Consider the following 15,029-nt stretch of genomic DNA (forward strand, 5'->3'; position numbering starts at 1 on the left):
TCCAGACACCACCGTGGGTCCGCCTCCTCCCACCCTGCTAAAATGCAAACTCCTTGAGGGTTTATTTCATTGTTCTCCCCCAGATGCTCTGCACACACGATGATTCTGGAGGCAGCACAAAGGACCGGCAAAAAAACCAAAAACAAACCCCAAAACGCCACTATGGAACACCATGAGCCTTGAGAGAAGAACAGTTCCCTGGAAAACCTCACCCCACCCAAACTGAACACCACAAACTCTGCAGTAGGGTTGCAAAAGGCCTTTAACCACCCTTTTGCTGTATTTCCTTCCTCACTGACCAGCCTCTTCCAGCTTCCTCTTTCCCCCAGAGAGGAAAAAGAAAAGAAAAATGGCAAAACAATAGTTAGGGCCCCTGTGAAGCGCTTACTATGTGCCAAGTACTGTTCTAAGCACTGGGGTAGATACAAGGTAATCAGGTTGGATGCTCACTGAATGACGGCAGGACCCCAGTTTCAGGTGGGCCGGGCAAACGTTAGCTATATCATTAATGATGGTAGGATTCCTCGACTAACCCTCTGGTCCATAAACTTGTTGTGGGCAAGGAATGTCTTACATTGTTACGTTGAACTCTTCTAAGCTCAAAATGCAGATGCAGTGCCCTGTAAACAGTTAGCACTCAATGAATAATAACAGTAATAATAATGATGGTATTTAAGTGCTTACTATGTGGCAAGCACTGCTTCAAGCGCTGTGGTAGATACAAGGTCCTCAGGTTGTCCCACATGGGTCTCAGTTGTAATTCCCATTTTGCAGATGAGGGAACTGAGGCCCAGAGAAGTGAAGTGACTTGCCCGAGGTCACACAGCAGACAAGTGGCAGAGCCGGGATTAGGACCCCTGACCTCTGACTCCAAAGCCCGGGCTCTTTCCACTAAGCCACGTTGATATCCCTAAACGGTGGAACTCCCATCTCAAGCCAAAAGTAAGATACTTGCAACACAAAAGTCAGTTAATTAGGTAATGAGGAATAGGAGTATTTCGACTAAAACGATAACGTTTTCTGACCAGGCCCCCGAAGGGCAGGGACCGCGGCTAATCCCCTACTGGGCATTCCTATCCCAGCTCTCAGCAGTAATACTGAGTAATGCCATTACTAATACTAATAACACGTAATACTATTTACTAGACCAACGGCCTGAGGTATTCCCTGCCATCTCCACAGCTCCAGCCAAGTGCTTTCCCCCATCAGTGCAGCGGATACTTAAGACCTCGAATCAACTTTACCAGATTTCAAGAAAAACAAAATGTGTATGGGGCAGAGGGCCCGGGGGAATTTCTCTTCGGTTTCCCGATCCTCACATTCTAGACTGCGAGCCCGTTGTGGGCAGGGATTGTCTCTGTTTATCGCTGTACTTTCCCTGCGCTTGCTCTGCACACGGTGAGCGCTCAACAAATACGATTGAATGAATGAATGAATGACCGAAAAGGGTGACAGTTCATGATTCTGCAATTCATTTCCTGCTCATTTTTCACTTGGTCTCTTCCTCGCTTCACATGTCCTTGGATTCCACTGTAACCACAGTTTTGCCCAGAATGGATCAACCCGCCAGAGCAGGTTTCCTCCATCCGTCGGTGGGGGGGAAAAGCCATCGACCGCGAGGAACAGCAGAGACAAGTGCGACCTTCGCGGTGGTCTGTCCAGATCAAGAAATAAAGAGTCCGCAACTGCGGAGCCCTCTTACGCAAGGTGGGCCGAGAAGGGAAGAAGGAAGAAGACGGAAGAAGAGAAGGAGGAGAAGAAGAAGAGAATTAAAAAGGGGGAAGAAGAAAAGGAGAAGAAGAGGAGAAGAGAAAGAGAGGAAGAGAAAGAAGAACAGAAAGACAAGAAGAGAAGAGAATAAGGAGAAGAAAAGGAAAAGAAAAGGAGAAGAAAAGAAGAAAGGGGGAAGAAGAAAAGGAGAAGAGAAGAGAAGAAGAGAAAGAGAGGAAGAGAAAGAAGAGAAAGAGAAGAAGAGAATAAGAAAGAAGAGAAGAAAAGGAAAAGAAAAGGAGAAGAAGAGAAGAGGAAAAGAAGAAGAAAGGGGGAAGAAGGAGAAGAAAAGAGAAGAGGAGAAGAAGAGAAAGAGAGGAAGAGAAAGAAGAGAAAGAGAAGAGAATAAGAACAGCACCTGTATATATGTTTGTACATATTTATTACTCTATTTATTTTACTTGTACATATCTATTCTATTTATTTTATTTTGTTAGTATGTTTGGTTTGTTCTCTGTCTCCCCCTTTTAGACTGTGAGCCCACTGTTGGGTAGGGACTGTCTCTATACGTTGCCAACTTGGACTTCCCAAGCGCTTAGTACAGTGCTCTGCACATAGTAAGCGCTCAATAAATACGGTTGATGATGATGATGATGATAAGAAGAGAAGGAAAAGGAGAAAAAAGAAGAGAAAAGAAAAGAAGAAGAAAGGGGGAAGAAGAGGAGGAGAAGAAAAGGAGAAGAGAAGAAGAAAAAAGAAGAAAGGGAGGGAGGAGGAGGAGGAGGAGGAGGAGGAGGAGGAGGAGGAGGAGGGCGAGGGCGAGGGCGGCCCACAGGCGCCCTCGCCCTCCCCCTGCTGGCCGTCGGGCGCTTTTGTCCGTTGGGAGCCGGCGGCGGCGCAGCGGCCCCCGCCCATTGGGCGAGGCGGCCCCAGCGCCCGCCCCCTCGCCCGCTGATTGGCCGGGGCCTTGGCCAGTCCCGGCCCCCGCCCCCGCCCCCGCCCTCCCCCGCGGCGGAGGCTCCCGCGGAGCGCCCTGGCCGCCGCCGCCGCCGGCCGGGCCGGCCTCGCCGCGCCATTTCCCGCGCGATGGCCCCGACCGAACTTCGGGGCCCGGGTCCGTCCGTCCGTCCGTCCCCCACGTGTCCCCCCCCCGCCGCCGCCGCCGCCGCCGAGGGCGGGCCCACTGGGGGGAGCCGCCCCCGGTCAGGCCCGGCGGGGGAAGCGGCGCGGGCGGGGGGCCCGGCCTTTGCTGCAGAGCGGCGGCGGCGTTGGCCAGGACCACTGCGACACGGCACCGCCCGCCCAATCGGCCCCGCTGGCTGTCCGCCTCGCTCTGTCCCTGCCCCCGGGTTGTCGGGAGCGGGGCCCCGGAGGAGGAGGAGGAGGAGGAGGAGGAGGAAGAGGCCCTTCTCCTCCAGCCCCAGGACTCCCCCCCCCCCACCTTGGGGCGGGCAGGCGGGGAATCCAAGGCGGCGCCCCGAAGCGGCGGCCCAACCCCCCGGGGGCTCCTCCCTCCCTGCCTCCGTCGCTCCCTCCGTCCCCACGGGCGTGCTCCCGTTCTCAGCCCCGAGCCAGTGCGGCGCGGCCCGGGCGGGGGAGATCAGCAGCAGCATCATCATCACCGAAACCGTCCAACCAAGCGGCCTTCCTCCCCCCCGGCCCCGGCCCCGGCCCCGGCCCCGGCCCCCGAGTCCTCGCCCCCCCGGCCCCCTCGGCCCCCGCGGCGCGGGGCCGCCCGCCCACCGACCTTGGGATGGTGCGGAGATCCCCGGATCCTTTGCTCTCGTCTTGCCGCTGCCGGGAGAACCAAACCTCCAGCAGCTTCTCGGTCCCCTCGAAGAAGTGTGCAGCTTCCATCACCGTGAGACAAGCGAACAACCAACAACCACAGAAAATCGACAACTAAATTAAATCTCCCCTTCTCCCGCCGCTGCGGGTTGTTCCTGCCGCTTCTCTAAAGTTCAGGAGGTGTTGCGTTTTGGTTTTTTTTTTTTTTTTTCCTTCTAGCTTGTAATTTTTATATTAACTTTTTTTTAAAAAAAAAAGAATAAATTTGCCCGGTGGTTATTTTTTTTTTTCCTTTTGAGCGAAAGTTGACGTGAGTCCGTGTTGGCTATAGAGGCAGATGCAGTTCAGTCTCATGTACTCCGCTGTTTCCCGTTACAGAGAAGAGCACAGAGCGAGCGCTAGCTAATGTCGCCGGCCATACTGTGTAAGCGAGGGCGCTGCGTGAGAGCGGGCCTTATATAGGCCGCGCGCCCGCCCCCTCCGCCGGGGCGGAAGTGACGCACGTCGCCCGCTCATAGGTCCGCGCGGCTGTCCGTCACCCGCCGCGCGAGCCGCGATTGGTCGGCTCCTCGGGGGGGCGGTGTGGGCCCGCCCCCTCGGCGCCTGAGGAGAAGGAGGAGGAGGAGGAGAAGGAGGAGGCGGCCCTGAGGCGAGGCCTGAGGCGGGACGGCCACCGATTGTAAAGCGGTGGCCACCAAGTCCCAAAGCGGGTTTAACGGGCCTGTTCAAGAGGGCGGCGACCGATCGGTGTGGAGACCGCCGCAGCCACGCTCCCGGCCCTGCAGTGGGCCCGGAAAGCGCTGCGCAACCCCTCCGATTTGGGCCCGGCGTTCGGACCCCACACTCGCCCATTAGTTGCCCTTTTCAAAATGAGGAAAAAAAACCAACCCCAACCCCCCCCCCTTGCAAAGGCCGAGGCGGCGCCCCCCGTTCCCTGGTTCCTCGCCCCCAGCCCCATTTACAACCCGCCGCTCACGGCCCCGAGAAACTTCACTCCCCTGATCCCCCGCGATTCCTAGCTCCCGACCGATACACTGATTCGGAAGATCCGTCTCCGAATCGAAAGGGTTTTCGGAACGCCATCTCCCAGTCTTTTGGAAGGAAGGTAAATGTACAGGCGTTCATCCGTGAGCGGTGCGAAATGAAGCCGATCGATGGGTGATGTTTAGTGGACGCTTGCCGGGCGAGGATCGCTGCTAAGAGCTGGGGGGAGTACAAGTCGATGGCCTCTGGCCACAAGGAGCTTACAGTCTGGAGGGGGAGAGAGACGCTGACATAAAAGCAGGGAGGAAAATGATAGGCGGTGAGGATATGTATGGAGTAGGAGAAGGAGAGACACTGACATAAAAGCAGGTAGGAAAGTGATAGGCAGTGAGGATCTGTATGGAGTAGGAGAAGGAGAGACACTGACATAAAAGCAGGTAGGAAAATGATAAGCAGTGAGGATCTGTATGGAGTAGGAGAAGGAGAGACACTGACATAAAAGCAGGTAGGAAAATGATAGGCAGTGAGGATCTGCATGGAGTAGGAGGAGAGTCACTGACAAAAGCAGGTAGGAAAATGATAGGCGATGAGGATCTGTGTGGAGTAGGAGAAGGAGAGACTCTTACATAAAAGCAGGTAGGAAAATGATAGGCAGTGAGGCTCTGTATGGAGTAGAAGGAGAGACACTGACATAAAAGCAGGTAGAAAATGATGGGCGATGAGGATCTGTATGGAGTAGGATAAGGGGAGACACTGAAATAAAAGCAGGTAGGAAAATGATAGGCAGTGAGGATCTGTATGGAGTAGGAGAAAGAGAGTCACTGACATAAAAGCAGGTAAGAAAATGATAGGCAGTGAGGATCTGTATGGAGTAGGAGAAGGAGAGACACTGACATAAAAGCAGGTAGGAAAATGATAGGCAGTGAGGATCTATATGGAGTAGGAGAAACACTGACATAAAAAGCAGGTAGGAGTAGGAAAATGATAGGCAGTGAGAATCTGTATGGAGTAGGAGAAGGAGAGACACTGACATAAAAGCAGGTAGGAAAATGATAGGCAGTGAGGAGAGACACTGACATAAAAGCAGGTAGGAAAATGATAGGCGATGAGGATCTGTATGGAGTAGGAGAAGGAGAGACACTGACATAAAAACAGGTAGGAAAATGATAGGCGATGAGGATCTGTATGGAGTAGGAGAGACACTGACATAAAAAGCAGGTAGGAAAATGATAGGCAGTGAGGAGAGACACTGACATAAAAGCAGGTAGGAAAATGATAGGCGATGAGGATCTGTATGGAGTAGGAGAAGGAGAGACACTGGCATAAAAACAGGTAGGAAAATGATAGGCGATGAGGATCTGTATGGAGTAGGAGAGACACTGACATAAAAAGCAGGTAGGAAAATGATAGGCGATGAGGATCTGTATGGAGTAGGAGAAGGAGAAACACTGACATAAAAGCAGGTAGGAAAATGATAGGCGATGAGGATCTGTATGGAGTAGAAGGAGAGACACTGACATAAAAGCAGGTAGGAAAATGATAGGCGATGAGGATCTGTATGGAGTAGGAGAAGGAGAGACACTGACATAAAAGCAGGTAGGAAAATGATAAGCGGTGAGGATCTGTATGGAGTAGGAGAAGGAGAGACACTGACATAAAAGCAGGTAGGAAGATGATAGGTGATGAGGATCTGTATGGAGTAGGAGAAGGAGAGACACTGGCATAAAAAGCAGGTAGGAAAACGATAGGCGACGAGGATCTGTATGGAGTAGGAGAAGGAGAGACACTGACATAAAAGCAGGTAGGAAAATGATAGGCGATGAGGATCTGTATGGAGTAGGAGAAGAGACACTGACATAAAAGCAGGTAGGAAAATGATAGGCGATGAGGATCTGTATGGAGTAGGAGAAGGAGAGACACTGACATAAAAGCAGGTAGGAAAATGATAAGCGGTGAGGATCTGTATGGAGTAGGAGAAGGAGAGACACTGACATAAAAGCAGGTAGGAAGATGATAGGCGATGAGGATCTGTATGGAGTAGGAGAAGGAGAGACACTGGCATAAAAAGCAGGTAGGAAAACGATAGGCGACGAGGATCTGTATGGAGTAGGAGAAGGAGAGACACTGACATAAAAGCAGGTAGGAAAATGATAGGCGACGAGGATCTGTATGGAGTAGGAGAAGAGACACTGACATAAAAGCAGGTAGGAAAATGATAGGCGATGATCTGTATGGAGTAGGAGAAGGAGAGACACTGACATAAAAGCAGGTAGGGAAATGATAGGCAGTGAGGATCTGTATGGAGTAGGAGGAGAGACACTGACATAAAAGCAGGTAGGAAAATGATAGGCAATGAGGATCTGTATGCAGTAGGAGAAGGAGTGAATCCAACCGAGGGGTTTCAGCACCAAGTTTTTGGGAAAAGGAAAAATGCAATTTTAAGATTTCCCGGTCACAGAAGCAAAGCTTTTCTCAATCCTGATCAGAGGGGAAAAAGCATATTTTTACCAAACAGAAACGGGACGGCAGCCTCTCTGTTTTTTAAATTTGATTATGGTATCTGTTAAGCACTTAACTATGTGCCAGGCAGTCTACTAAGCGCTGCGGTAGATGGAATCCGATCAGGTTGGACACAGTCCCTGTTCCATATGAGGCTCATAAGACTAATCCCCATTTTACAGGTGAGGTAACTGAGACACTGAGAAGTGATTTGACTCGCCCAAAGTCACACTGTATACGAGTGGCAAGACCAGGATTAGAACCCAGGACATTCTAACTTCCAGGCCCATGATCTATCCACTAGGCCATGCTGCTTCTCTGCTGCTCATTTGTAAAATCAGGCTAATAAACCTTGTCTCTACCTATTTCATAGAGGTGTTGGCAAGATAAAGAGGTAACTGATAGCTGTGTTACTTTGGGCAAGCCACTTCACTTCTCCGGGCCTCAGTTATCTCATCTGTAAAATGGGGATTAAGACTGTGAGCGGCCGTGGGACAACCTAATGACCTTGTAACCTCCCCAGCGCTTAGAACAGTGCTTTTCACATAGTACGTGCTTAATAAATGCCATTATTATTATTATTATTATTATTATTATTGTTATTAACTGACATGAAAGCTCTTTGGAAAAGAGCTACATGAAAAATAAGACATTATTTGTATTATGGGGATGTAAAAGTAGAGGAAGAGTGAGCAAAAGTAATGATTCTCAACCTGCTGTCTTACAACATCTCTGAGGGCTCCTGTGATAACTCAGATTTTTTTTTAAAATGAGATTTGTTACTGTGCTTACTGTGTACCAGGCACTATACTAAGTGCTGGGGTTTCTGATTGAATGAATAATAATAATAATAATAATGGCATTTATTAAGCACTTACTATGTGCAAAGCACCGTTCTAAGCGCTGGGGAGGTTACAAGGTGATCAGGTTGTCCCGCGGGGGGCTCACAGTCTTCATCCCCATTTTACAGATGAGGTAACTGAGGCCCAGAGAAGTTAAGTGACCTGCCCAAAGTCACACAGCTGACAAGTGGCAGAGCCGAGATTTGAACCCATTTCCTCTGACTCCAAAGCCCGGGCTCTTTCCACTGAGCCACACTGCTTCTCTATCTATTCTTCTTCTTCTATTATTCTTCTATTCTTCTATGAATAGATAGTTGCTAATGAGGTTGGACACAAACTTCATCCCCATTTTACAGATGTGGTAAATGAAGCGCAGAGACATTAAGTGACTTGCACAGGTCACATAGCAGACAAGTGGCACAGGATTAGAACCCAGGTCCTTCTGACTTCCAGGACTGACTACCAACTAGGCTATGCTGCTTCTCATATTGCGTTTTAGTCCTGAATGGACCCTCAAAACGCCTACAGTTTCATTCATTCATTCATTCAATCGTATTTATTGAGCACTTACTGTGTGCAGAGCACTGTACTAAACGCTTGGGAAGTACAAGTTGGCAACATATAGAGATGGTCCCTACCCAACAGTGGGCTCACAGTCTAGAAGGGGGAGACAGAGAACAAAACCAAACATATTAACAAAATAAAATAAATAGAATAAGCATGTACAAATAAAATGAATAGTAAATAGAGTAATAAATATATACAAACATATATACATACATACAGGTGCTGTGGGGAGGGGAAGGAGGTAAGGTGAGGGGGGGGGGGAGAGGAAGGAGGGGGCTCAGTCTGGGAAGGCCTCCTGGGGGAGGTGAGCTCAGTAGGGCCTTGAAGGGAGGAAGAGAGCTAGCTTGGCGGATGGGCAGAGGGAGCGCATCCCAGGCCCAGGGGATGACGTGGGCCGGGAGTCGATGGCGGGACAGGCGAGAACGAGGTACGGTGAGGAGATAAGCGGCAGAAGAGCGGAGGGTGCGGCCTGGGCTGTAGAAGGAGAGAAGGGAGGGGAGGTAGGAGGGGGCGAGGGGATGGACAGCCTTGAAGCCCAGGGTGAGGAGTTTCTGCCTGATGCGCAGGTTGATTGGTAGCCACTGGAGATTTTTGAGGAGGGGAGTAACATGCCCAGAGCGTTTCTGGACAAAGACGATCCGGGCAGCGGCATGAAGTATGGATTGAAGTGGGGAGAGGCAGGAGGATGGGAGATTGGAGAGGAGGCTGATACAGTAATCCAGACGGGATAGGATGAGAGCTTGAACGAGCAGGGTAGTGGTTTGGATGGAGAGGAAAGGGCGGATCTTGGCAATGTTGCGGAGGTGAGACCGGTAGGTTTTGGTGACGGCCTGGATGTGAGGGGTGAACGGGAGAGCGGAGTCGAGGATGACACCAAGGTTGCGGGCTTGTGAGACGGGAAGGATGGTAGGGTCGTCAACGGTGATGGGAAAGTCAGGGAGAGGGCAGGGTTTGGGAGGGAAGACAAGGAGTTCAGTCTTGGACATGTTGAGTTTTAGGTGGCGGGCAGGCATCCAGATGGAGATGTCCTGAAAGCAGGAGGTGATGCGAGCCTGGAGGGAGGGGGAGAGAGCAGGGGCAGAGATGGAGATCTGGGTGTCATCAGTGTAGAGAGGATAGTTGAAGCCGTGGGAGCGAATGCGGTCACCAAGGGAATGAGTGTAGATCGAGAACAGAAGGGGACCAAGAACTGAACCTTTGGCCCCTGATGACATCAATCAATCAATCAATCGTATTTATTGAGCGCTTACTGTGTGCAGAGCACTGTACTAAGCGCTTGGGAAGTACAAGCTGGCAACATATAGAGACAGTCCCTACCCAACAGTGGGCTCGCAGTCAGGTTGTGGGACAACCTGATTACCTTGTATCTCCCCCAGCGCTTAGAACAGTGCTCTGCACAAAGGAAGCGCTTCACAAAAAACACCGTTATTACTATTATGATGATGATGGTAGAGTTGCCGTTCGAAGATGACACCCGACATCACATCAGGTTAATGGCTGAGAGAGTGGGCAAGGACCCAGGGGTTGAAGGAGTTTAGCTCATCAGACTCAGAAAGCCTTCAGTTTGCCACTGTCATCACCAAACAGCTCCTCAGAGTACCGTAACTGAGTCATAGGACTTCTTTGGAATTTCCCTGCTCTAGAGATCCTGACTCCCAATCTGAGGAATGCTAGCTAGGAAGACACCTGATTTTATCTTGCACTTCAGACTCCCCTTTCCATCCCACTGCTGCAGGGCATCTGTTTGTTCTAATGAATGCTAGCTTATTTCTTCATAAAATTTAGTGAGCGCAGCTAGAGAAGGAGAGTGGTTCAGTGGAAAGAGCCCGGGCTTTGGAGTCAGAGGTTGTGGGTTCAAATCCCGGCTCCGCCAATTGTCGGCTGTGTGACTTTGGGCAAGTCACTGAACCTCTCTGGGACTCAGTTACCTCATCTGTAAAATGGGGATGAAGACTGTGAGTCCCCCGTGGGACAACCTGATCACCTTGTAACCTCCCCAGCACTTAGAACAGTGCTTTGCACATAGTAAGCGCTTAATAAATGCCATTATTATTATTAGGTTAGAAAGTAGTTTTGTTTTTTACATTGCCAGATTGTGCAAAAAATTTGATTATTTAAGCTGAGGTTATGAATGAAAACTTTCTTCCAGATCCTGACTGGACCCATCTCTCCAATGGTTGGGGAAAAATTCAAGTGATGAACCAATCAGTAGTATTAACTGATGGTAAATTGAGTGCTAGGCACAATATTAAGCACTTGAAAGAGTGCAATAGTAGCAAGATACACATTCCATGCCTCCGAGGAGCTTAAATTTAATTGGGGAGAGTGACTAAATTTACTTGCAGATATGGAAAGTCAGAAAAAGCCATTAAAGGTTGCTTTATGGCTGAATCAGTCGTGTTTATTAAGTGCTTACGGAGAGCTCTGCAATGGCTTAGTGGGAAGAGGGCGGGTTTGGGAGTCAGAGGTCATGGGTTCTAATCTCAGCTCCGCCACTTGTCTGCTGTGTGACTTTGGGCAAGTCACTTCACTTCTCTGTGCCTCAGTTACCTCATCTGCAAAATGAGGATTAAGGCTGTGAGCCCCATGTGGGACAACCTGATTACCTTGTATCTCCCCCAGCGCTTTGAACAGTGCTGTGCACAAAGGAAGCACTTAATACCACCGTTATTACTGTTATGATGATGATAGAGTCGTCATTCGAAAATGACACCTGAGCCTTGGTCAGTCGATCAATTCATCGTATTTATTTGAGCTGTTACTTTGTGCAGAGTTGATAGATATGTTCCCTGCCCACAACAAGCTTACAGTCTAGAGGGGGAGACAGACATTACTATAAAGAAAGAAATTATGGATATGGATATAAGTGCTGTAGGGCTGAGGGAGGGGTAAATAAGGATGCACAGCCAAGTGCAAGGGTGACACAGAAGGGAGTGGGTGAAGAGGAAATGAGGGCTTAGGCGGGGAAGTCCTCTCGGAGGAGCTGTGCTTTCAATAAGGTTTTGAAGGTGGGGAGAGTGGTCATCTATCCGATATGAAGAAGGCATTCCAGGCCGAAACAAGGTCATGCGTGAGAAGTCGGTGGCGAGAAAGGCGAGATCGAGGTACAGTGAGTAGATGGGAATTAAAGGAGCCAAATGTGCGAGCTGGTTTGCAGGAGGAAACCAGCAGGGAGGTAAGGTAGGAGGAGGTGGGAGGTAGGTTGTCCCTTCCCTCCTTATGAGGTAGACGTAGAGGCCCAGTAGAGCCTGGGGCCCAGTGCTGACCACAAGTCACGTATGTGAAGCAGCGTGGCTCAGTGGAAAGAGCACAGGCTTGGGAGACGGAGGACGTGGGTTCTAATCCCGGCCCCGCCACTTGTCAGCTGTGTGACTTTGGGCAAGTCACTTAACTTTTCTGTGCCTCAGTTACTTCATCTGTAAAATGGGGATTAAGACTGTGAGCCCCATGTGGGACAACCTGATTACCTTGCATCCCCCCCACCCCCAGTGCTTAGAACTGTGCTTAGCACATCGTAAGCGGTTAACAAACACCATTATTATTATTATTATTATTATTATTATTATTTTATTATGTGAAGAGACTTGAAGCCATCTTTCATATAGTATGTTTCTTCTTTACATCAGAAATACATCATTCTCAAAAGACTTAACGGCCTGAATGGCAAATCTTACCCCGAGAGGACCCGTCTGAGGCTGCAAGTTCCCAAACACCAGTGTTAACGGAGCACGGTATCAGCTTGGCCTTCGGTAAGTAAATCTCTGTACTTTTTCCTGCTGTCTTCTCAGGGCCATGACCTCAATTAATCAAACAGTCAATGGTAGGTATTGAGTGCTGCATTCAGAGCACTGAACTAAGTGCTTTGGAAAGTACAATTCAACAGATTGGTTGGCATGTTCCCTGCCGCCAAGGAACCTACAGTCTAGAGGTGGCACAGACGTTTAAACAAATTGCGGGTATGAAAATAAATGCTGTGGGGCTGAAGGTGGGGTAAATATTAAGTGCTTCAAGGGTATAGACCCAAGTACCTAAGTGAAGCATGAGAGTGATGGAATTGGGAAAAAGAATAATATTAATGTTGGTAATTGTTAAGCGCTTACCTTGTGCCAAGCATTGTTCTTGGCTTAAAAGAAGGATTAATCGGGGAAGGCCTCTTGGAAGATATGTGATTTTAATAAGACTTTGAAGGTGGGGAGAGCGGTGGTCTGTCAGATTTGAAGGGGGAGGGACCCCTAGGTCAGAGGGAGGTCACGGGTAAGGGGTCAGTGGCGAGATAGGCGGCATCGTGGTACAATGAGTACGTTTGTGTTAGGAGAACAAAGTGTGCGGACTGGATTATACCAGGAAATCGGTGAGGTAAGGTAGGAGCGGGCGAGCCAATAGACTGCTTCGAATGCTATTCCTCAAATCTCCATAAAAGATTGTCTTGGGGGATTCTTTCCTCATCATTTGTGGCAGATGAACGCACCATCGCAGCTGAGCTCCGAATGTCAATGCCTCAGTGCCCGGGTTCCCGCAGTGTTACAGAACCTGTCTGTTTGGGGTGAGATCTTGCTATTTGATGTCAGCTATCCGCATTAGACAATACAGCTGGAACTGGTCTGATATGCTATCAGTACGTGGTCCAGGCCTCAGCTGTAAAGCGGGGTTGTGATGACAACGGTATAGTTGTCAGTCTGTTTTATCAGGCTGACATCTCTTTCCTACCAAAGCGGATGATCCAGCGGTCCAGTTTTCCAACCTCTTTCCTGGCCGTGCCAATGCAGCTTGTGATGTCTTCTAGTCTGTAAGCTCGTTGTGGGCAGGGAATGTTGTACTGTACTTTCCCAAGTGTCTAGTACAGTAGACCCTACGTGTAGACCCAATAGTGATAATAATGATGATTGTGGTATTTAAGTGCTTACTATGTGCCAGCCCCTCTCAGGATCACACCTGGAGAGTTTCCAGTACCCTACCAGTCTTTTCTAAGGGAAGGAGAGTCAAACAGAGGCCTACCCATTCCATTCCTAGCTTGGGCAGTGGCTTGCGAGTGGAAGGCAATCTGCTACAAGTCAAAACTCACCTGTGCTGGGTGGAGACTCAGATGTGCTCCGTGGAAGAGGGCAATGGTAAACCCCTTCTGTATTTTTACCAAGAAAACCCTATGGATACACTACCAGTACGATTGCGGATGGTGGTTGGTTCTGGGAGAGATGCATCCGCAGAGTCGCTACGGGTAGGAGATGACCCGACAGCATAAAACAAGGCAAGATGTGCCAAACACTGAACTAAGCACTGGGGTAGATATGAGGTAATCAGGTCAGACACAGTCCCTGTCCATATGGGACTCACAATCCAAGTAGGAGAGAACCCCACGTTCCGGTCACAGTCATACATTCATTCGTTCAGCCGTATTTATTGAGCGCTTGCTGTGTGCAGAGCACTGTACTAAGCACTTGGAAAGCACAATACAGCTTTAAAGAGAGACAGTCCCTGCCCTCAACAGGTTTACGGTCTAGAGGGGATCACAATCACTACGGCGAAAAGGGTCATGGAGAAACCAAAGCCTTGCTTGATGTCCTTTGGAATTGGCCAAAGCACCCGGAGTTAAGAGACTCCAGCAACATGAGGCCTTCTCCACCTTTAGGATGTTGGAGAGACTGTGGCTGTGACTGTGGCTGATGGACTTTGAGCCGTTAGGACCCTGAAACTGCTGATTTAACCACAGCACCATATGGCTCTTACAGTAATTATCACTGTCCTGGTCTTTTATGATGTTTCTATAGTTTCATCTTTCTTTACATGACTGTCACAACCCCCTCTCCCGCATTTATCTTTGGACTGTGAACCCCTTGGGAGACAGGGTTTATGTTCTAACTCTCGCCTGTTTATTTCTCCCCAGTGCTTGGTACATTTCAATCAATCATTCAATCGATCAATCAATCATATTTATTGAGTGCTTACTGTGTGCAGAGCACTGTACTAAGCACTTGGGAAGTACAAGATGGCAACATATAGAGACAGTCCCTACCCAACAGTGGGTTCACAGTCTAGAAGGGGGAGAGAGAGAACAAAACCAAACATACTAACAAAATAAAATAAATAGAATAGATATGTACAAGTAAAATAAATAAATAAATAAATAGAGTAATAAATATGTACAGACATATACATATATACAGGTGCTGTGGGGAAGGGAAGGAGGTAAGACGGGAGGGATGAGGGGGAGAGGCAGGAAGGGGCTCAGTCTGGAAAGCCTCCTGGAGTAGGTGAGCTCTCAGTAGGGCTTTGAAGGGAGGAAGAGAGCTAGCTTGGCGGATGGGCAGAGGGAAGGCATTCCAGGCCCGGGGGATGACGTGGGCCGGGGGTCGACGGCGGGACAGGCGAGAACGAGGCACGGTGAGGAGATTAGCGGCAGAGGAGCGGAGGGTGCGGGCTGGGCTGGAGAAGGAGAGAAGGGAGGTGAGGTAGGAGGGGGCGAGGTGATGGACAGCCTTGAAGCCCAGGGTGAGGAGTTTCTGCCTGATGCGCAGATTGATTGGTAGCCACTGGAGATTTTTGAGGAGGGGAGTAACATGCCCAGAGTGTTTCTGGACAAAGACAATCCGGACAGCAGCATGAAGTATGTATTGAAGTGAGGAGAGACACGAGGATGGGAGA

At 49.6% G+C, this 15,029-nt stretch overlaps 1 protein-coding gene across 1 annotated transcript in view; it reads right to left on the reverse strand.

Annotated features, from left to right (window-relative positions):
- Positions 1-3,917, reverse strand: part of AMD1 (adenosylmethionine decarboxylase 1) — a 33,058-nt gene extending 29,141 nt beyond the window's left edge. Inside the window, exon 1 of the mRNA XM_038760831.1 lies at positions 3,458-3,917. Coding sequence (XP_038616759.1) covers positions 3,458-3,567 — 110 coding nt within the window. The 5' untranslated portion in view covers positions 3,568-3,917. The remainder of the gene's footprint in view (positions 1-3,457) is intronic.
- Between the last annotated feature and the right edge of the window lie 11,112 nt (positions 3,918-15,029).

This window comes from Tachyglossus aculeatus, chromosome 19 (genome assembly GCF_015852505.1).
Source record: "Tachyglossus aculeatus isolate mTacAcu1 chromosome 19, mTacAcu1.pri, whole genome shotgun sequence".
NCBI classification, from domain to species: Eukaryota; Metazoa; Chordata; class Mammalia; order Monotremata; family Tachyglossidae; genus Tachyglossus; species Tachyglossus aculeatus.